The sequence below is a fragment of the Mchenga conophoros genome, linkage group LG2, assembly GCF_057382185.1.
Source record: "Mchenga conophoros isolate Kocher_MC1m ecotype Shallow Benthic linkage group LG2, M_conophoros_male_GT1.1, whole genome shotgun sequence".
Classification (NCBI taxonomy): Eukaryota; Metazoa; Chordata; class Actinopteri; order Cichliformes; family Cichlidae; genus Mchenga; species Mchenga conophoros.
Window position 1 is genome coordinate 12320115 of NC_140527.1, and position 23622 is coordinate 12343736.

The 23622-nt window shown below is 41.8% G+C and overlaps 1 protein-coding gene across 7 annotated transcripts in view; it reads right to left on the reverse strand.

Annotated features, from left to right (window-relative positions):
* LOC146581743 (protocadherin-1-like) overlaps positions 1–23622 on the reverse strand; it is a 233497-nt gene that overhangs the window by 193034 nt on the left and 16841 nt on the right. For all 7 annotated transcript variants that reach the window (XM_085286447.1, XM_085286464.1, XM_085286455.1 and 4 more), the window contains exon 3: positions 18962–21145. In XM_085286447.1, coding sequence (XP_085142573.1) covers positions 18962–21145 — 2184 coding nt within the window. The remainder of the gene's footprint in view (positions 1–18961; positions 21146–23622) is intronic.

The window sequence follows — 23622 nt, forward strand, 5'->3', positions numbered from 1 at the left end:
GCTAACTTATTTAAATGTGCTGTTCTTCTCAATCTTTTGGTTTCTCGTCTTCACTGAGAGCAGGAAGCATACTCGGGGATGTGGCACCCCAACCAGATACTTTAGCTCATCTTCCTCCCAATCAACGGGATCACCACGGAAAGAGTCACCTGTCCCAGATGCCACAGGGCAAGAGGTGGGGTGGACAGGACACCGGGGCTGTCACAGGACTAAAACAGAGAGACAGACGCCCATTCACACCTGCAGGCAATTTAAAATCCCCAGTTAATCTAACACCACTGACTGCATGCCTTTGGACTGTGGGAGGAAGGCAGAGTGCTCGGAGAGAACCCCCACACACGGAGAGGATGCAAACTCCACGCAGAAGGGTCCTGACCAGGTCATGCATTGGAACCCAGGATCTTTTTGTGAGGCAACAGGTATCAATGTTTGAGTCAGAAACTGTTTCCCAGCTTTGGGTTGGTCATCATCATCTGTCCATCTTTGGGAAGCTTCTACTCAACCTACATAAGGTTTACAGGCTATCTTTGACTCTATTATTTGCCATCCCACGCTCATCTATGCCGTTCATCTTTCACAGCCACCCATGAGTGACAGGCATGGCCATAGATGACTGCAGACTACAGTTTAGACTCTGTTTCTTTTCATCTTCAATACAAGTAAAAACAGTTGCATGGGTCAAAGGTCAATCCAGAGTTGTCTCTAACCGTTAGTCAAAGGTCAACCTGCAGGTCAGGTGTAACTCGTGTTAACAGCATTCAGCAGATTTAGCAGCACGTCACACTACAGATGATTGCTGAATATAATGAGACAATTACACTCTGTACACCTCACCTCTAATGCAAACACACACACATTCTCCTTGATGCACACACACGCTAACACACACTCACACACACAAATGCCTGAGCAGCAGTGAAGGCAGTTAAGTGTTTCTCTGAGGCGTTTAGGGACTTTCTGCCTCTTCCAGCTGTCAGAACCGAAACTGAATGATAGACGGTGATTGGCTATGGCTGCCAAGTGTGCACGTATGTACACATGCACGCACACACACACACACACACGCTCACACACACACACACTTTCCTGAAACTGCTGGTGAAATATTCAGTGTGCTGTGCTCACTGAAGGCAGCTCATCTGCCTCAAGACATTTACACCTCATTTTGCCAATTTAGAATGGCATCCCTCCTCCAGCCTGATGCGCGTGCGGGCACACACACACACACACACACCAAACACACAAACACACATTTTTATAGAGTAAAGTAAGGCTCGTTAATTCCAGCCTCGGTGTACTTCTCCAGTGCTAACTCCACTCAGTAGTTCTCCAAGGCAACAAAGCTAATCACTAAGCTAAAATACAGTATGCACACATACGCATATAAAATGCACAGTGTGGCAAATTTTTATGTGTGATGGCGCTGTATGAAGCAGCAGGATAATTCGTTAGGACATTGAGCTCCTACATTATATCTCGCTTTAGCGCTGTGTGCACCCTTTTGGGCAGGTGCGTGCGAGAAAATGGTCATCGGACAACCAAAAGCAGCCCAGCACCCAAAACTGCTGCCGTGAGGTGCATCCGGGTGACGGAGCACAGCTCAGCACTTTTGATGCCTGTGTGAAACACAAAACTATGAATAATTTTAATTAAAATTCAATACTTTAAATAACATAATGTGTTTATACTCAAATCCTCCCACACACACACAAAACAAAATCCACCCACATGCACACAAAGCGTGCACTGCCTTGCATACAAACTCCACATTTGGCTGCTTTTGGTTCAGTTTTGAGGCTTCTGTCACACAGACCTGGCAACCCTGCAGCCGGATTCTTGATGAGGAGCAGTGAGGGAGGAGCGTTCTCCTTAAGTGAAGGAGAACGTTTGCCTGGACGTTTGCCTCGAACAAAACCTGGACATGTCAAAAGTGAAATAGGTTGTTTTGGGTTTATAAGCCACTTTTGCTGTTTGAACTAAAGATGTGATAGATTTTGCTAGACAATACAAGCTAAATTATCTAAAAAGTTCACAATAAACTAGATATGCAAATCCAACAATGATGCTAACAAATAAACTGACCCACTATGCACAAAGAAGGAGAAAAAGGACAGTCTGCACCCACAATTACAGCAGTTCCAGGGCTGAACTAGACCTTCTTGGCTAGAGTATTTTGGCCATGAGGCTGAAGTCCTGTTAGCACACAGAGTTCATCACTGAAACTGAGAAAGCAGCTCTGTATTTACCAGGCAGAAACCAACAAACCCAGCAGGTTAAAAGGAAAACTAATTTGTTTTCAGAAGCAGATCTGATACTTCATGCTCTTTATGTGTCTCTGCAAATACCCATCCTCTCCATTCCAACAGATTTGCAGTTCCCCTTGCCTTTGCAGAGCCAGTAAAAACTTTATCTAATGTGGGACGAGCCTGACGTGACAGCTCAGGAGAAGAACGTCATCAGCCAGTGCCTCATACCATGTTTTGTTGCTCTGAATGGTCAAAGGGCTATCCGACTGTATGCAGAGACATTTTGGCCTGAGATCGCTGATTTCACCTTTAGGAAACTGAAATGAAGAAAGAGGATCCGTGTTTTAAAAGCACCTGCACGCCTCTGGCTTTTTTTCTGTGATATACACCAACTGCAACTGAGGTTCACAAAATTAGCAGATGCTTACCTCTCACAGACAGTCCACTGTTTCTGCCTGAGCTGCCAGGCAAGCAAACATTATGGACTATGACAACTACTCCACTGAGAGACCTGCCTCGGCCAAGACCTCCACACTCGCTTTCTCCTTCCCACGTGCACTCACTGTGCACGCTAGCTGTGGTCAGAGGAGCATCAGCAAACATTATTCTTCAGGGGCAGGCTATGGGGCACATGCATTTGTCCTCTCAGATGGCTGGAGGTCTCATCGTGAAATCAGCTGCCAGATAGTCGTTTATTATTTACCATGCTTTGTGTAAGCTATCAAAAAGTAAATGATCCCTTCACCCTTTTCAGGCTCTGGTTAATAATTATTAACACTTCAGGCGTCACAATATTTTCTGACCAATGTTTCAAGACATAAAGAAGTGATTTAAACACACCTCTGATTCGGATGACTCGGAGGTAAAAACACACAAAAAGGAGGACATTGGCCTTTTTCCCATTAATGAGTAAAGCTGTTTGATCTTCAGTGAAGACACAACATCTGAAGCCCTTTTCAGACAGACAAATGAACACACTGTGAAGATCAGCAGTCGGTCGGCGGATCAGTCAAACCAAACTACCCAGAAGCCCCTGCAGCAGCATGCTGACTCGCCATGTGTTTATTTATCAGTTTTCAGGGATCGCTCCATTGGCTGCTCAGCCACCCGCAACATCGCATAAGGAGCCGGCAGGAGGGCAGGAAGACCGAACAAACGGACACCGTGTTGGAGGACGCGGGAGAGGGCAAGACAAAGATTTTACCTGTCTCACACGCACACAGGTAAACACAGCTTCACAGCATGACCTCAGACTGTATGCAAAGTGCAATGCAAACACGGGTAAAAGGAGATGCTTGTGTGTGTGTGTGTGTGTGTGTGTGTGTGTGTGTATGTATTCATATCCCTGCATGCCCAAACATGTCTGTGCTTCCACAGAAAAGGGTTCAGCCTGCCCTGTCATTATGTTGCTATGACGACACTGACAGGTTGCAGTGAGGATGGTTGTAAGTGTTTTTATGAATTCAGGTGTGTCATCGCTCCATTCTTCTCTCTGTTGTCACCTATAGTCTCTCTGCCTTCTGAGTATTTCCCTCCATCACTTTATGTATTTTTAGTGAGTGACAGGACACAGAAAACACACACACACACACACACCCACACACACAGTGGACTCTCCCAAATCTCATTAACAAACCTTCGAATCGGTGGTTGTAGATTAAAAATGGATCAAGACTCTGCAGCAGCTGCTCGGCCTCTTTCCTCCTCTCTGGATTTCAGTCAGATTTTTGGACTTTTGAGGTAAATTAGAGGTCCGATCCCAGAAGGGGGAGTTTTAAAGAGAATTATTAAACCAGAAGAAGGAAGTGTTATTTTGTACTAAATCGCACCGTCTTTAAACATGGTGATTATGCTTTTATTTGTACTCTTTACACACTTTTTACCAGCGGGCAGTTTTATTTTCTGCATGTAATCACTGTGAAAAGCTCTTTAGTCAGCCTAAATATTTTGTCTCTAAAACATTGATATTTAAGGGGTTTTTCTGTGGTTATCTTCTTTAGGGATTCATTTTCCAATTACTCGATTGATTTTTTTCTCTCTATATACTGTTTGAAAAATGGAAAAATGCTTATTGTTTCCCGGCATCCATCATATTAAATAAACACAAAGGTGTGGAAGAACACGACCTTGGCTGTTACAGCAGCAGAGTAATGATATGGTATCACTGTTGTATGAACACGTATTTCATAAAGCTGCAATGATTGGATGTACCCCTGCTTTTGGCCACGGTTTCAAAATTTATTTGCAGCATTTTCAAAGGCCCGATGTGATTTAATAATGTTGTTAGCACAGGGAACGCAGTCTGCCTCAACAAATCTTCCTGTCTATTTACTATTCCACTCCAAGTCGTTATTGATTATTTCGTGTATTGATGAGGTTGTTTGTTGGTGTTTTTTTAGTTGTCAGAGTGCGTCAGAGCAGATAAAGCGTCCGCTGGCTTCTTTGGAAATAAACATTAAGAGGCAGCTATGCTCGTTCAGTTTCTGACAGCAGCTGAGGAGAGAACACGAGCGCTGCTGTCCGACAAACACGGACCAAGAGCAGATTTGTTATTTTCTGTTTCTGAGCTTGTGCAGCGGCTTTAACGGGATTCGCACAAGCCTTCAGGGAAATTTTCGGCTCCCCTCCCCAAAAGAAAGAAAGAAGCAAAAGAAAAAGTCGCAGATGTGAAGCTGTGTGTTAACATCCGACCTCAATCCTCTAATTTAACCTCCAGAGATTAGGCCGAGCCACTAATCCAGACTGAAGCAGAGGGAGAGAAGAGAGAGAGAGGCAGAGTCCCGATTTTTGATGTATTAGTCATGTATTTTTGTCTTTTTTTATTCGAATATATTGTTGTCAGCAGTGAGACCTCTCATTCCAACCAATAAAGCAGATGGAAGTGAAATGAAAATAAAGACGAGATGAAATGGAAGATGGGGAGCTGAGGTCGGCCAGAGGATTAGAGCGAGAGAGAAACAGCTGTTATAATCGGGCACACACACACACACACACACACACACACACACACACACACACACACACACACACACACACACACACACACACACACACACACACACACACACCAGGCTGCAGTTGAAGGCCTCACTGAACCCTCCTTAAATACTTGAACCAAGATCTGTGCTGCGAGCTGAACTCTCATTTGAAATATGGATGAGCAATAAAACTCAATCACTGATTGTATCATCCTGTTTAATCTGCTACTTCATTAGATTTGGAAAAATATTTTGGACCAAATGCAGGCTTATTGTGAGCTGCTGTTACACGTTATTGCTATTACGGTTTCCAAAGGTACTGCTTGGATTTACATCCCAGTGACATTTCCCCCTATTGGCCGTGGTAATTGATGATAATGTGAGTAATGTGTCGATATTGTAGAGCTGTTTGAGGGCAGATAGAAGTGTCCACAAAATGCTGTGCGTGACAGCAGCTAGCTTCTCTTCTTTCTTTTACTGCTATCAAGTGACATAAATGAGGAAGTTATTTATTTCTGTAATGTGATCATTGTTGTGGTTTTTCAATTAATTTAAGGAAGTTTATTTAGGGAAGTTAAGTTGTGGGAAACAATGCAAAGAAGATAAACAGGAGACAGAATGCGTGGATGATCATGAGCTGAAGTTAAATCATGAAAATTAAAAACATCTGGGAGGAGTTTCCAGTGCTCTACAAACAGCAGACAAGTGGACGGTGTTGGGGAAAGTTGGATCAGGCTTGCTAGGATCGCCGATGGCTTACAAGAGTGTGACACTTGTGTGGAGAAACTCCTTTTGATTTGATTTTGTCTAAAAAAGTTGGTGTTTGTGGTCCTTAAAACGCCACTAAACCACTAATTATGTTTTTTTTTTGTAACATCTAATTACTTGAACAAAGAAAAAAGGAATCGTTTCACAGAACAAAAGTTCAAATAATCCAAACTGGTGGCCATGAGTAAAACACTGAGGACTCCTCGCATCCTGCTGACTGGTAACAAAATGCAACCAGGAAGAGGAAGGAAGAAGAAGAGGAGGAAGCAAGAGCAAAGCGAAAGGATGAAGAATGTGGATGAGATAAAAGCAGAGAGGTGATGAGAGAGGGAGATAAAGAGAGGGAAAGAGGGGGAAGGAGAGAGGAGACGAGTGTTTCCTATCCAAACAGACACTTCAGATGATATGGAGAGAACATGCCGAGTAAAAGAACGACAACATCTCCCTCCCTCTTTCTGTTTCTCTTATCTCCTCTCCACAGTCTGAGCAGAGGAAGGAGAGGTGATTCAAGGTGAAGTACGAGGTGGTCATACTAAATAAAAAGAGAGGAGACAGAGGGACGACAAGAGAGAAGGAAAGAAAGAGAATGAAAGTTTGGTCGAGGCAGAAATGGAGAGTAAGAAGAAAACGGCGAGGAGATGGGAAAGGAAAGACAGGATGAAAGACCGGGAAGAGAAAGAGGATGGAAGGAAGGAAATAAATGAAAAGAAATATAGAACGCAAGATAATAAGGAAGGAAAAAAGGGCATGGAAAAGTGAAAGAAGAGAAGAAGAGAGGCGCCGAGAAATGAGAGAAGGTGGATGAGGGCGAAGGAGGTGGAAGGAATAAGAGAAAGGAAAGACAATGAGAGAGTATAAGCAGGAGAAAAACGAGAGGAAGGAAGGATGAACGAGAAGTATTTTGCCAACAAGGATGGAATCCCCTTTGCTCTATAAAACCTCTCTGAGCTCAGTCGACCACTGCGTCATTTTCTGCCTCAGTGCTGAAGCAGTTAACCAACACACACACACACACACACACACACACACACACACACACACACACACACACACAGAGCAAGCCGCCCTCTGCCCTCGTCACGCTCTGCCCTGCAGGGTCCAGGGATTTTATGACTGGCAGAGGCGTGTGTGTATCTGTATCTGAGTGTGTGTGTGTGTGTGTGTGTAGGTGTGTGTGTAGGGAGGAGGAGACATAAAGTAGCAGCACAGAGCTAAAAACAGTCTTTAAACCTGAAGCCTGCAAAGCGTAAAAGTGTGTACGGAGGCAGAGGATGAGGATGATTGAGATGAAGATTACAAAGTGGACTGAATGTGATGAAGAGCAGAAATGAGGATCAAAGGAAAACTTCTCGCTACCAACACACTCGGTCAGAATCAAAGCCAGGCTGACTTAAGATCCTGTCTTGCTGTAAAACATGCGATGTAGGCGAGAAACAACAAGAACAGCACTCGGCTAGTGAAGGCTACATATTAGCTTTAGCTAAAGCTCGTTTTTGTTGCTATAATACCTGAAGACAAGATTTTTTTTTCATCACACCCTCAAAAACCTCCACGCAGGCTTTGAGGGTTTTACAGTGAACCTATCCTGCTCATTTCCAGGTCTATTTTTATTCTAGGACTTTACTCGAGTAACTCTGCAGACTAACAGATTTATATCATACTGGTTCATCGGCTCATCCTTAAAAGTCCACCTTCTCTCCTGATTGGCTGACTAGGGGTAACCATTTCTGTTTTTATAAGTGAGCAGTTTCAGGCCTGTGCACCATACGTTTGTCAGTGCGAGCTCTGTCTGTGCAGTTACTAGAGCTACAATTGGAGAACGTCATTATGTGAAATGTTCAGCACATTTAATCTAGATAACTAACAATGCAACATAATCTTCAGTCCATGCTAGTGCAATATTTTTAAACTAATACTTTAACCCAAATCAGATTACCTTCCACATGGTGACTGTTAGGAAGTTTATTTGGGCAAATAAAACTTGAAAGCTAAATTGAATTCAAGTCACGTGTTCTGAAACCACCTTGTTTAGCACGGGACTAAAATGCAACCTTCTTGGCTAGCACAGGCGTTAAACGTGGGTGTAGTCGATGGATTGTGTTTTGGAGAGACTATTTCAGATACCAACGTTTCAGAAAAAACAAAGTTTTATTTTCTTGTTGTTTTTCAACACTGGGAAATCTGTACTGCTTTCCTACTTTCAAAAACACCATACCTGCAGCTCTTCACTGTGACGCGCAGCCATCAGTGTAAACAGTGAATGTGTTTCTGCTGTTTGTGCTCGGATCAGAGCCAGGAGATGAACCACAAGTGGACAGACAGCGACGGAGGATGCAGCTCAGCTCACCTATTCTGCTGCTTCTCCTTCTTGTTTGTCAGGTCAAACAATGAGGCTGCTATTTGACAGATGGGGAGAGAGAGCTGCAGGAAGTAAACACCAAACAGGAAGTTGAACACAAATGAAGGCAACAGGGCAGACCATAGCCTCCGTGTAATGATCAATTACTGTTGTAGGATGGCATTATAATCAAATAACAAGAGGAAGCAAAGGGCTGCTGGTGATTATGTGTTATTTCCTGATTGATGAAGTCATGTTTGTCTCTCTCCCTCGCTCACTCCGGTAGCTGTCACTTCCCTCATCGTCACCTGTCAGTCAGGATGCAGACGGAGGCGGTTGCCGCGGTGACTGCCTGTGACTGTACACTTGGCAGAAGGTCCTTTAACACATCGAGCTGCACTCCCTCTCTAACACAACTCTCCAGAGACTCGCTGCTGACAGTCCTGATTGTCACTTAGCATCTGCTGCCAATTACTGCACTATGTTCCTGAAAATACTGATCCTGATACTATTACGGCTACTGTGACTACTGATACTGATACTACTGTTACTCTTACTTTGGCAAGTACGCAGTAGTGATGCTACTGCTACCGTGACTCCTAATCCCGATGCTCTTTTGGTCTTGGATGCGAGAAATCACGTGTCAAAATATTTATTCCTCTTTTAGATTGCCTGTCATGCCAATAATCTCGTCAATTGCATTTTTTAAATTAAAGCCAGCGTGCGTTTAGTTTTTCACAGAGGTGAACCCCATTCCAATTAAGACAGAAAAAATAGTGGAAGAAGTCATGTTCTCCGCAGAGCTTTTCCATCGTTTGTGCTTTGACTGGAGTTCTTTTAATGAATCTCTGCTCTGTCTTCTTTTTTTGTGGTGGCTTATTGGCAACAACTGGAGAATGAAGTTCCGCTATTCGCATGACAGTAGTGGATGGAAAACTGCATTCATTTGCATTTTCTTTTTGCCAATTTGGATTTCATTTCTGCTTGGAAAGCTGACTTTTATCAAAGTGCCCCTCACCAAAGAAAAGAATGACAAAACCCCTTGTTATTTATGACAAATGTCCAGTTGTGGCAGCCGAAATCTGCTCAAAATGAAGCAGGCTTCAGCTTTGTTGTGTCAGTGTGGAGTCCACATCAAGATCAAGGTCAGCAACACGTGAACCAAACCAATCCCATCCCATCTTTTTGCATTTCTGTTATCCTGCTCTGCTTCTATCAACACAACACAGTCACACTGCAGGCAGCATCCGAGCTGCTGCCGCCACTGCTGATGATAACAATAAGCAGCTATGTTGTGTGTGTGTGTGTGTGTGTGTGTGTGTGTGCATACTTTCCTGCAGATAGAGTTCAGCAGCCCGGTGTGCAGAGCAGCTGTACAGCATCTGACCTCTGACCCCACTTACAGGTGTGTATGTGCATGCATGTGTATTATGCGGTGCACATCTGCAGCCCTCTTCTCTCCTGAGTCATACCACCTGCTACCAGCCCAGTCACACACACTCACAAACATAACGCTAACATACATGCTGATATGTGGAGTGAGCGTGTGTCTGTGTGAGGTTTGAGTGTGTCTGCGTGTGTGTTCGTGTGTGTTTTGCACTCGGCTTCATCATCTCCTCCACCTCCTCATTTTTTCCTCTTTACAGGGCCCACACTCCCCCTCCTCTCGTCATGCTTGCATCTACTGTCGCCTGTTTTGTTCCTGTGTGCGTGTGTGTGTGTGTGTGTGTGTAAACCCTGAGGCAGGTTTCCATTCCACTTCACTTGTGTTGTTGGAGCAGGTGGCAAGACATCACACACACACACACACACATATATATATATAGAGAGAGAGAAATCTATATAAATGCACTGAACACACAATAACACAATAACAAAATTATGTTTCTTGTGTTTTTGATTTCTGGCGCCACATAAAAGTAAAACACAGACACACACACTGATCTTTGTATTGAGTCGTCTCAGTGGCTCGAACACAATCACAGCCCTGAGGGGGCGACCGAGATAGACAGAGATTGAGAGAGAGGCTGAATAAGAGTTCCTTCATGGCTCTCTCGGCTCTCTATGGATTGTTTAAAATAAACTGGCACTTCTCAAAAGGCTAAGATGATTTTATGTTTTCTGAAGATGATTTCACTCCTGTCCTGTTCTTCTTCTTCCCTGAGAGCAAGCAGGAACGTTCTGGTGGCGTCCACTGAAGCACTGAACTGTGATTGAAGTGATTGAAAAATGTTGCTGCTTGTTGTTGTAGTCCCCATTTTGTCACTGCTGCTTTTTAAATTGGCCAAACGGCTCCTGTGAATGGCTCCTGAGCCGTCCTTTGGTTCTCAAAATAAGCTTTTGGCAGGAAACCACGAGAGGTTTTTTTTTACACCATCACTCTATTTTAATCATTTACTTAACTGTTTTAAAATGTTTAATTCCTCTCCTTTCCGTATACACTAAGACAGAAGAAAATGGTCTACTTTAATTTTATTGGTTTCATCTTAAATTTGAGCCCCAACTTGCTTTGGTCCCAGTTTTATGTATTTTTTTACATGGTATGTGGATGCAAAAACAGCGGCTCTGTGAAACTTTGGCTGCTGATATGGGAAGTGTATGCTGAAATAATGATGGTCAGCAGGTGTTTTGTTCATCACCTTTACCTTTTTGTTTTCATATGTTAGCATGCTAACATTTTCTAATCTCCCAAAGGCTTACTTACAGGTGTGCTAGCTGCTTGTAGACAGACATTTCCACCATGTCAGCAGACGTATCATTTATCATAAGGAGAACAGGAATCTACAAAGTAACTCTCATTACATTGTTTATCTAAAACCACCGAGTTAGCAAGCTAACTAGCCACCACGATAGGTTAGCTCAAACCACATGAGTGGTGCTGATGATACAGAGCTTTTCCCTTCATGTTTGGAAGTTCTGTGATTGTATATTTGTACTGTATATTATATGAGGTACAGCAGGACAAACTGAAGTTGCTGTTTTGCATCATGACATCTTTGGTAGCTTGCGTAATGTTTTCAAAGCTAATGTGGGTTGCTGCTAATAATTCACAGCACTTTGAGGTACACTATCTCTGTGTTTATCTTTGAGCTGTAAATTTGCAATTTTGTACATTTATATAATACAACCTCATACAATATAAACTATTTTAATATTGTATATACTGTATATATTACCACTGTGATAGTCTTGCAACTACTCGCACTTTAAATTCTGACTACACCCACACACAAGCTACACAAGCACTTGTTTTACTGTTTTACTATATTCTACGCTCAGAGTTAAGTTTATTCTTATTTTAGATAGTTGTTTATTTAGTTGTTTGAAGGGAAGCTGGAAGTAAGAATTTCATTGCTTTGTGTAACCACTTGTGTTTTGCAGTGTATAAGACAATAAACTTGAATCTCGCATTTTTAAGTCATTATAAATTTCATAGTGTAATTATTAGTGTGTAAGTTTTAAAAGACTCAGACTGCTGGCTTGTTGTTCTTAGAGCTTTCAGCTCTCAGGCTGATTTTCTGTGGGACCAGCTTTCAGTCTGGGTTTATTAGACAGATGCTTTTTCTACTTTTAAGATTTGAGCTAAATGTAGTCATACTTACAGGTATCCAAATCCTGTGGCAACAATAACTGGACAAATATTTTGAATTTTAAACAAGATGAACGGTTCTCTTCCTCTTAAACTGGAGGAGGTGACTCTCCAGCAGAACCTCAGACTCATTTAATGTGTCCTATAAACACCTGAGCGAAACGTTCAGATGCTAATCTCCTGCCATCCGAACAGAGTGTGAACTGTTTAAATCAGTTATTTCAAGGAGAGCTGGTACTGGGTGTCTTCATGAATCCAATAATTTGATGTAATTTGAGGAGTGAGGTGTTTTCTACCTGTCAGACATGCCTCGATGTGTGTGTGTGCGTACACACACACAAGCTGAGAGGATTACTTTGTGCTGACAGACACCCACGCCTTAGGAATGTGTGTGTTGTATGTCTGTGTTTGTGTGTCAGTGTTACAAAGGCCCTTTGTGATGAAAGTCCCCAACCATTCTGGACCCGCAACTTCGCCACTATAAACACTGCGAGTAGCTGTTCGAATCAGTGAATACACACAACCTTCAAAACATTATACTCACAACAATGAACAGCCAGTAACAAATAATTAGTACGAGCGCTACTGCTAAAAGGAATAATATAGAAAGGTGACAAATTCAAGGAAATACCCGAACCTTCCCATGCAGTAACGACATATTTATTTTGGTTTCTTTGGTTTTAGTTACTCTAGTAATACTAATACTAAAAAGTACCAAAAGACCTGTGGTGGAATTTTAGGTTCTTGATGTTGTTGATGTTATTTCTGTAGCTAAATTGTTGTAAAATTGTTGTAAACTCTTTCCCCCATGAGCAACGTTTGGGGATAACCTTTGTTCCTGTCATATTTCAGACTGGATTCCAGAATAAAATGACTGAATGTGCATCAGAAGTTAATGTGGGTGATCTCTACACAGTCTATTCTAATGGTGCCCAAACCATGTCTTTACTGATAAAGACTACAGGGTACAGGGTAGCTCATCAAATGTGATCTTTATAGGGGAAAGACTCATAAATGCTCACAACAACTGCTGATTTTACATGAGCTGGGTCCTGATATCTTCTTAATGTATCAGCATTATGTATGGATGAGTGAAGATTCTGAGTTTATTTTAAAAGAAATCTTCTGGAGAAGCTATTCAACCACAAAAGACTAGTGCAACTTTAAAATCCTGAAAAGGAGCTGTGATTATTTTTACATGAGTGTTTTGGCAAAGGAAAGTGTGCAGCTGAAGTAACGTGCGAGTACAGTGGCAGTATCTGTAACCTTGCCTTCCACTCAGCTGAACCTGACTGATGACAGGCACTCTGTCCCAGCCTGATGATATTTTAGCCGCTGCCATGAAATTACAGTAATTTTCTGGGGGAGAAAAAGCTGCTAGCTGCCCGCCTAATGACTGCCATTACAGTTTCTTTTCCTGACAGTGAGCCAGACCGCAGAGAAACAGGAAGTCTTCTGTCAGTCAAACTACAGAAACACACGCTATTGATTAAAAACACCTGTTCTGAATTGCCTATGGTTTAATGAAGTGAGCGAGCTGATTATTGAGTGTGAACATTAACAGGTCCAGTGGGATGGAAACCAGATTTTGGTTCATCGTGTGGTTTCGGGTGTGTCATTTTCATGGATTTCATCTGTTAAGCTGACAAGCTGAAACACTGAATGAATGGGTCTGATGGTCTGATTGCTATTGTGGGTGAAAGAGATTAATATTTTTCTTTTCACCCCAATAACTCAAGGAGAAAATTTCATTTCATTTCCAGCATTTCCAGGGCTTTTTAACTTGGTGGCTGATGTAAGTTTATCTCTGATATGATAAAAAAAAAAAAAAAAGTAAAAATATATTTTTTTCCCTTCTCTACCTTTGCCCACCCTGTGGAGGTATGAATACCAAATATGTTTTCAAAATTAGAAGAAAATATGAGACAAAAATCTGAAACAACAGTATTATTTTCATGCCATGTTCCTAATGACTACAGCGGGCCCACAGAAAAGCATCGGCCTCCTGGATGCCTGCTAGCTGAGTTGTTTTCAGGCATGACGACATGCTTAGAAGGAGTTCCTTATAGAAATGTGTTTCTTGGAAGACCTAGAGCTCCAACCAAGAAGAGCTGGTTGTCAGGGTCTGGGTATCAGTGTCAAGACTGATACCCAGATAAACCAAGATTTGGAGCCACTCCAGCAGACTGATCGTCGGTAGTACCTGATTTAAGATGCACAAACAATGCTTTAATGAGGATAGTCTAGTACTCGCTCATATTTTTCTGGACAATTACAACTTTCTGCACAACACCTACCACCACCCTGTTCCAACCGGCAATTTTGGGAAGCTCTCTCTGCGTATCTCGAAACTCCACTCAACTCTCCTGGAGAGGTTCTCCGAACAATTAGCCTGTTGTGTCTTGCCTCTCTCGCAACAAGCCAGGTTTGGACATTTGAAACCAAGAGCAACATGGTTCTCTTCCGATGTCTTGACTCCTGCGTCTTTTCTCACAAAAGCCGACCCTCCAAAAACAGCTGCAGCTTTTAATGAGTGGAATTGTTGCTTTGCCTATTTGAGACTATTAAAAAAAAAGCTGCAGAATGTTCCCACAAGCACTTCAAATGAAGCACGAAGTAGTCTTTGGATTTAAGACACACTAAATGTGCCATAGGAGCTTTCTGCACAGCCTGTAAGCCTGTAGAGCATAACGCTCAGATCATGAATCAAACTCAAACAACAGAGTGAAAGTGCAGATATGAACGAAGTGCTGGTTGTGAAAACAGTTTTTGTTCTCCTTTAAACAGCTGATAGGCGCCATGATATGACACTTGGGCTGCTGGCACAGAGATACGCAACAGCACTACAACAACAACACACACAGAGCGAGACCTGACAGCAGACATTTGCACACCTCTATGAAGATGTTTATAGTTTCTTATCCAATGTTTCAAATATGTCCTGGCTTGAATTTTTTTTTTTTTTGTCCTGAATTCATTCTGGGCATATCTATTCAGCACTGTTACTATTGATTCTGGATTATAAACTTCTAATAAAATAAAAAAGTAGCTTAATCATCTGGTATTTGATAAATATATGTATTCAACACAACTTTAGTATCAAACTAAAACTGGAACGCTTCAGCTGTACAGATGGTAATATGTAATCCAGAAGTCATTTAGCTCAGAGCTTATACAAACACACATCTCCTCATTCAAAGGGCAGAGCTTTCCAAAGAAGGAAGGATTGTGTTGGGTTGGATGGACGGAGAGGGAGGTTGGTCAGTACTATGAGTCAGCACACACACACACACAGGCAGAGGTCGTTGTGTTGCCATAGAAACGGCTGAGCTGGTCAGCGTAAAAGCAGGAAGGATGCCGCCGGACTGTTAATGTAGAGACCAGACACAGGGAGGAGTCGGGAAGAGCTGTTAACTTTTGGCCTCTTCGCTCCTCTTTGCCAATAGCTGTTCTTGATTGATATTTGACCTTTGACCCCAGCGGGTTCAGCACCTGCTCAGAGTTGTTTTGATCTCAGTTCTTTCTGTGCTGTTTGCTGTAGGTTCAAAGTCTGAAAGAGTGTTGGGTGTGTGTTGCGTGCATGTAGGCAACACGCCACCAGGTAGGCAGCTGTAAATTTAAAGTGACTGAGAGAATAGCTGATGTGTTCCAGTCAGCTGTTATGGAGAGAAAACATATTTGGAACAAAGGGCAAAAGTAAATTTCAAGCACTGTTCAAACTGTAAAGCTCATGTAATAGACCTCCATCGGAAATGCTAACAAGAATGCTATTTTCAGCGAGTGGTTCTTAGTTGAGTGTTTGCTTATAGAAATGCTCATTTCCACCAAACACAAAAATGATTATTTGCTTGTCAACCATCTGTAAAGAATTTAAGCATGCAATGTATGTTTTCAGTTTGTTTTTGGCTTCCTTTTAGTGTCTCAGTATTACGTTTAATCTACACTTATTTCTGAGTACTACACAAATTGTCATTGTTATAGAACGTCTGATAGAGTGCTAACAGTAGCACAGTTAGCCTTTGGTTTGCATGTTAGCATGCTAACAAGTGTAGCTGAAGATAACAATGTTGTAATATGTCTTTATCACTAAATATTTACTTGGGAAAGTACTGCATTATGACCCGATGATTATACTTGGCACAATTTGACAGCTATTATTATATTGTGCTGTTTCCTAGATGTGATGCTAGGGCTAACACCATGACTCTGATGATTCTGCCCTATGAGCCCAGAGCTGCATAAACCGGATATGTGGCTCTAAAACAGTCATCTGGATACATCATTAATGTAGTGGGAAAAAAACAAACATGATAATCCATCTATCTCTGATCTATTTAATAAAAGTAGTGGATTGACAGAATTAGCCACTTTTCTAACTAACAGTCAGTTTTATCTTATGTTATTCAGCTTTAACGGAGCAAAAACTTTAAAATGTCAAGGAAAAAGCTTGCTAATTATCCTCAGATGTAATCTGATGGGTTTCTTTCTCTTACCCTATAATTTAGTAGATAATGTATTTGAGGACTTTTTTACATCACCTTGTGCTCCCTGTAACTGTGAGGTCTGAACGTAGTTGTTAAAACATCAGTATTATGAGCATAAAACCAAATAATTGAGAAAATGGTCAGATAAAGAATTAAAAAAAATATCTAAAAAGGGAAAAGATATGTTACCATTCTGTCATCCAGCTCTAAAATCTGTGTTTTCTGCTAAACCTAATTGTTTGTCTTGACATTATTAATGAAAGGTGTTGAGAACATGCAGAAACCATACTCAGAACATCTTGGGCCAAATACATTTTCTCTCCATATATTAGAAATGAAAATGAAAATACAATACTGTACCTCTCCTTGCAGCATTCCCAATATTCCCAATTCAAGAACCCAGTGAATGCACAGAAAGCGCCACTTAAACATTTAAGAAACAAGTTTATTGAAATAAATTCTGCTTTAAAGTGTTAAAAAGAAAACAAAACACTGTACAATTATGTCCCCATAGAAAAGTACATGAGAGTACATGACTGAGCAGGTGTGCACAGACTAGATGTGGCTTTAAATTCTAGTATGATGCCTGCATGTCAACAGGCTAAATGTTAAACCAGCAGGAGCGCTAGCAAGCTGCCAACAGCAGCAGGGACTCTGCGAGACTGACCAAAGAAACAGTTTCTCTGCTTCGCGTGTTCATATATATATATATATATATATATATATGTATATATATATATGTATATATATATATATATATATATATATATATATATATATATATATATATATATATATATGTATATATATGTATATATATGTATGTATATATATATATATATATATATATATATATGTAAACTGATGATCGCGATCGCGATCGCGATGACAGTGAAAATGCAGGTGTGTGTGAGTCTTTGGTACATCTTTTCAAACAGTCAACACAAGTCTTTAAGAAGCCAGTAGAACAATGAAATGGCCTTGTTAAGCTCACACGAGACACACTGTAATGTTGCAAAATAAACAGCAGATGAAAAAGCAGAAACAAAACAAAATGTTTCACATTCACATGTATGTACAGTCTGAACATCACTACAACACCTTAATCTGATTGTCTGGTTTTTTCAGCGCATGTGACATTTTCACTTTTCACAGCTGCAGGTCCATCAACATGAAGCCACAAAACAGCCGATGTGGCGTGAACGCTCATCACAATCATACAGTTAATGGCCCCCGTCTCACAGACCCCCTCCCAACTCCCCTTTTTGTACATTAAATAGAATAAAGCAAGGCACTCTGGGTAAAAGAAGGCAAAAGCGGGTGCCTGGAAAATTACCTGCCATTAATCTGTGCAAACAATTGCCTTTTGAGCCCCTGTGATTGGGAACACAGCTAAATTAAAAGTCGTCTTTCAGCTGACCTGACAGGAAGCGTTGTGGCTCGGAAACGGTCGTATTTAGTTGTAGTGTACCTTTTCCTTCATAGCGTAGAGGCTCTTTATAACCCCACTCCCTTAGCCTTCTTATTGCCTTTCTTCCTTTCTTTCTTCTTTGCTGCTTGGCTCCCTGACTGAGCTGAAATTACCTTAAATTGGTCTGAACTGGATGGAAACACTAAAGTGCTGCTCAGTCAGTCTACTTTCTGGCAAAAGAAAGCTAAGAAACAATAAAAATTGGTTAAAAAAAAAGAACGAAAACTAACTCAGGAATTCACAGTCACTCTTTGTCACACTTCAACAAGCTGATCCGGCCATAAAGAGCAGCTTTAAGCCTCAAGTCAGCTCTCCAGACAAAAAAGAAAAGAATAACACATTCAGACATAATGAGGATGTCAGCATGAACCTTTCAATGGGTGCTCAAAGAACTCCAAGAACATTTGCGAATAATAAAATGGGGAAAACTCATAATGTCCTTCATTTAATCCACCATAAAAAAAGGTAAAATGAAACACAAACAAATGAAAAACACAGATGCTAAGGACAGACCCATATGGGATTTCCAAGTTGAACAGGGGGCTCAATCAAACGTATGCTATCAAACTTGGGTTTACATAACATCATAAGTAATTCTTTGAAATATCACATATTTCGCTATAACAGGAACTTTTAATTAAATTCTGCAGATTAAACATTTGAATGCAAGGCTTTGAAAACATCATCCAAAAAAACCCCAAAACCCATTACCTCAAACATAAAAATCCTCCATAAATGTGTTTTAGATCAACAGAGTCCATTTTAGGAGGGAGGTTACTGTAAGGAACTGACAAATTGGTAAGCCCATATTTGGTCTAGCCCTGCAATCCTTCATTCTGTGGCTTTGTGGTGTCCATGTTGAAGTGAATACCCAAAACTGAGCAGAACAGAAGACAAATGGTGAACAGAACCAAACTTAAAATAAAAGGAATCACAACTGTGAGGAGGTGGGTGATGTGCAGGGAAATCAGTGCAGCTTTGGTGGAATAACATTGGCTTTGCCAAATAAGTCCCAGCGTGACTACCACACCCGGTTGGTCCAATAGATCTCCCTGTGGTACATTGCTGTGTTTGCGTAGTCTCCTACCTGTTTGTTGCTGTATTTGGGTGGGTTGGCCTTGTAGCTGTAATCCGAATATTGGTCGGAGCCAGTAGAGTTGTTGTCGCCCGTCCCCACGAAGGTGTTGGTGGCAGGGAGGTCCTGAACAGCCTGGTGCTTCTTGGAGGCAGACGGTGACTGTGGCTGCAGCTGGATGGATGGTAGCGGGGAGTTGGAGCGGTAGTGGCGCCCCAGATCAGGGCTCCCTGGTGGATAGTTAAGGGGCAGGTGGATTCTGGGACTGTCATTGACATTCTCATTGATTAAGTTGAATTTGAGGCCTTTTTGTAGACTGGCGTCCTCATCATCTTCTCCTGTCTTAGCTGGTTTTGGAGCCTTCCCCTTTTTGCTCTTTTTCCCTTTGCCATTTTTAGGGCCCTGCTTTGGGGCATACAGGTCCTTACTCTCCTTCTTGCCAGCCTGGTAACCACTCTTGGTATCCTTCTGTACCCAGCGTCTGATGAGGACCACGGCAACTATAACTAAAATGACAACAGCAAAACCGGCAAGACTGCCGTACAGAATATTGCTTTGCTGAGAATAGGCATAGTTGGGATCTCCGGCAATGTCCCTGTCCAAAGGGGTGTAGAGGCTGTGTCCAACCAGCGCTTCAATGAGGGAGACATTTGATTTTGTTTCATTTACAAAAACATGAACTAGTGCAATGGTGTTACGAGGAGGTTTTCCCTTATCAACAACCTTCACTACCAGCCGATGTAGCCCATTGTACTTCGGGGTTAATTCTTGTGCTGCTGTGATTTCCCCATCATTGGTAGATATTTGGAACAGATCATATGGATTTCCACCTATGATGGTATACTCTAGCTCAGCATTGAGTCCAGCATCAATGTCCTCAGCTTTTACCACCTCCACGTGTGTGTTTGGTCGGGTCCCAACCGGTAGGTGTACAAAGGACGAGTTAGACGGCCTGGTAACATATGGGGCATTATCATTTTCATCCAACACATTGATGGTCACACCCACATAGGAGGATCGAGGCGGGTTACCACCATCCACAGCCTTTAGTTGAAATGTGTAGGTGCTCTTCTTTTCACGGTCGAAGGAGATGCTTGACAGGATGGTTCCTGTGCCATTCTGGATGACAAACATGCCATTGTCCTGTTCCACAAACAGCCTGACTTGGGAATTCTCATCCTTATCTGCATCATTGACTGTCACTACACCAACAGGATTGAGTGGAGGCATGTTCTCTATGACAGAGAAGCTATAGCCATTCAGTGTAAACTTTGGGTCATTGTCATTGCAATCTAGAACATTTACCACCACCGTGGCAGTGCCGGTTTTACTAGGCACACCCTTGTCTGCTGCAGTTACACGGAATTCATAACGCTCTTTTTCTTCCCGATCCAATGAGTGATTCACACGAACTTCTCCAGTGCTGGAATTAATTTTAAAGAGCCTTTTGGCTGTTGAATCAGTGATGGTATAGAACAACTCTGCGTTTGTGCCGCTGTCTGCATCTGTCGCCACAATGTCTAGAACTTTGTCTCCTGGCTGGTTGCCTTCTGCAAAGTCTACCTCAACAGTTGAAGGAGAAAAGTTTGGTGCATTATCATTAATATCTGTAACCTGGACTTTGAGAGCGTTAGTGCTGGACAGAGCTGGGTTTCCAGAATCCACAGCGACTATTTCAATCCTGTAATCCTTAATACGCTCATAATCCAGCAGGGTTGTTGTCTGCAGGAAGTATTTTCTCTTCCGATCGTTGGCTGACTCACTTGCAGGACGAAGCTGAAATGGAACATCACCAGCAACAACACATGTCACCACAGCATTTTCCCCCTCATCACGGTCTGACACCTGGACCAGTGCCACTGGTGTACCAATAGGCATGTCCTCAGAAATGTTGGCCACACCATCATGATGTGTTACCAAGCCAATACCACGGATCTCAATGGCTGGTGCATTGTCATTTTGGTCCTTGACGTGTACGGTCACAAGGACCTTGGAACTCTTGGAATTGGGTCCACGATCTCTTGCCACCACAAAGAACTTGAGAAAGTTTTCTTCTTCTCTGTCCACAAGACCTTTGACGTAGACGATGCCTGTTGTGCGGTCAATGCGCAGAAGCCTTTGGACAGATTCTGATGCTTGATGGAGGCTGTAGTCTATCTCTCCATTGAGGCCAGTGTCTGCGTCGTTGGCTTTGACCTACAAGAGTTGGAAAAAAACAAAAGACAGACAGACAGACGGACAGAAAGAAACAAAGAAACAGATTCAATCGTTTAGCCAAACACTGTCCAAAACAACATTAAGAATCAGATCATTTGCCTGTTCAGAATTGCATTTGGTACACTGGAAAATCAAAATATCATCAAAACATTGATCTTTTGGCAGGTTTGCAGTTTTCATGACAAGCAATAAATATTCTATATTTAAGACATTCAACTTTAGACTAAAAGTCTGAAGTAATCTCAGACTAAAAGAATGATTCGCCACGCTCTTTTTCATGTGACGTCAGTGAAATACGCGTCATGATTCCATTACAGTCTCTGTTAAATTTTAATGATTATTTAGCTTCTTTGGCTAATGAAGAGTCATGACCATTACTAATGCAACAGTACAAGGCCCTTTATGTTTTCCTCAGGGGGAGGAGTTTGTATGCTGCGAAAGATAATACCCGATCAAAGCTGATTGCACAACCCTACACAACAACATCTAACGGCCGTGCAGCGGGTCATTGGCATCTAATGGGCAGACGAGTGAATGTTAATGTTCCTCTCATTATCAGAAAAGCCCCAGCTCCTCAGGGCCCATTAGGAGACTGAATAGGACAGAACAGAATGAACCACAAGCTGACTTCATAAGTCCAAACCTAAAGTGAATGGGGGCAGTTAGTCAATTAGGAGATATGAGAAGTCAGCAAAATATCACTTAGGAAATACTCGTTAACACACCTGTCCTATCTACGGATCTAAACCGTTTTAATTGCAGTCATTGAATGCCATGGCTACCGGTCAGAAATGTAGGTTGTTTCAAATTAAGCAGTTCTTGAACAGCTGATTTAAATGTCCCAGGTGCTGCTGATCCAGTGTTTGTACAGCCTTCACCCAGGACAGAGTAATGTAATTATGTTTGGGGTTTTTTATTCTTCTTTTTTTAAGGCCATTATACCTTTAAAGCTGGGCTGGTTCTTAGCCAAGCTTGCACTCAGTAATATATTTCCCTGAAATTTAAGTCCAAAATATTATGATTTACTAAAATACAAAAAAGGAATCTGCCAATGGGATAAGATTATTAGGGCTACTTTTTAAAGAACCAATCAAACATAAGGGATTGCTTCTGGTCGTAGCTTCGTATTTATCCAAATAAGAAACACCCTTTAAAGCCCCTACAAAACACCAGCTACATTAGTAATCAAAATCTAATATAATGTAAACATGATATAAGTTCAATGAAGATACAGATTATACCATATCCAAAACCATTTAAATCAGTTTTTAGGAGGAAATCAGGGTTTAAAAGGCTACTGCTAGCAGAATCTCTGAAGACTCTTGTTTTTCACACAGACTCCAGTTCATACTGCCACATAATAAATATGTTGTTTATCGTCTGCTCAAGAAACTCACAAACTGTGACGGACCACCACCAGCACCATGATGTGACCATAGAAGCTGCTGATCCAAGTCAGAGAGGTTAAGGTTAAAGAAAGCATGAAAGTGAAATTATAATTTCTCCTGCCCATTGATTTCCTTTCCTTTGCTCTGGCCTTAAGCAGCAGACATCACCAAACAGCGGTGAATTATTGACAGCTTCTGAGAATTGTGTATTGAACAGTGTTGCTGCTGGAGCCCGGTGCCACTGTGATGGGGACAGAGCTGCACTGGCTGCGCTCCAAGGCCACTTTGTCCAGGCATACAGAAACTATAAACACTCTTTATCTACCAGTTAACAATTAACCTGCAAGAGCGTCTGGTTTCCTGACTGAGTGAACCAGAGTTTCTGAATGTTTCAGGTGATTTACAACAGTAAACCTTTAATTTATTCCAACATTCTCCAAATCAGCCTGGTTTCTCCCCCTCCACGAAACTATTAGAGAATTTATTCCCGAGGAAATGAGCTTGCAGACACTTAACGCAGAGAAATAATCTATCACAGTTTATATCCTGTCTAGTTTATTGTTGACTAAATTACATTATAATGACGTGGCAGTTCAGTGTGGACTCTTCAAACCATTTGAGGCTGCTTTTTGAACTAATTAATCAGCTCGTCAACATCATATTGTTTTTTAAATCATCTTTAGGATTTTAGTGACTACGCATTAGGGACCCCTGTCAATATTCCTTGGTCTTTAATAAGCGCTAAATTTCAAGGATCTGTCTTCTGCTAATTACTTGATTAAAGGCTCTAAAAACTGTTAATTGTTCTGACTCAGCTTGTTGATATGGTTGATTAGAGCTACATTTAAAAGAAAAGATGCCAAATTTCGAGCTGCTCTGGTTGATGTCCTTCTGGTTAGCTTCCATTTCTGAAGGGTTTCAGGTAGGCGGAGCTAAGTTCAAAAGCTTTAAATGCAGTGGTGCAGAAAGGATCAGTGAATTCAACTTGGCAAGGTGGGGATATCATGTACCTAAGTGCACCTATCAGGCACAAGAGCAACATTTGAATGTAAAGAAAAAAAAATCGGA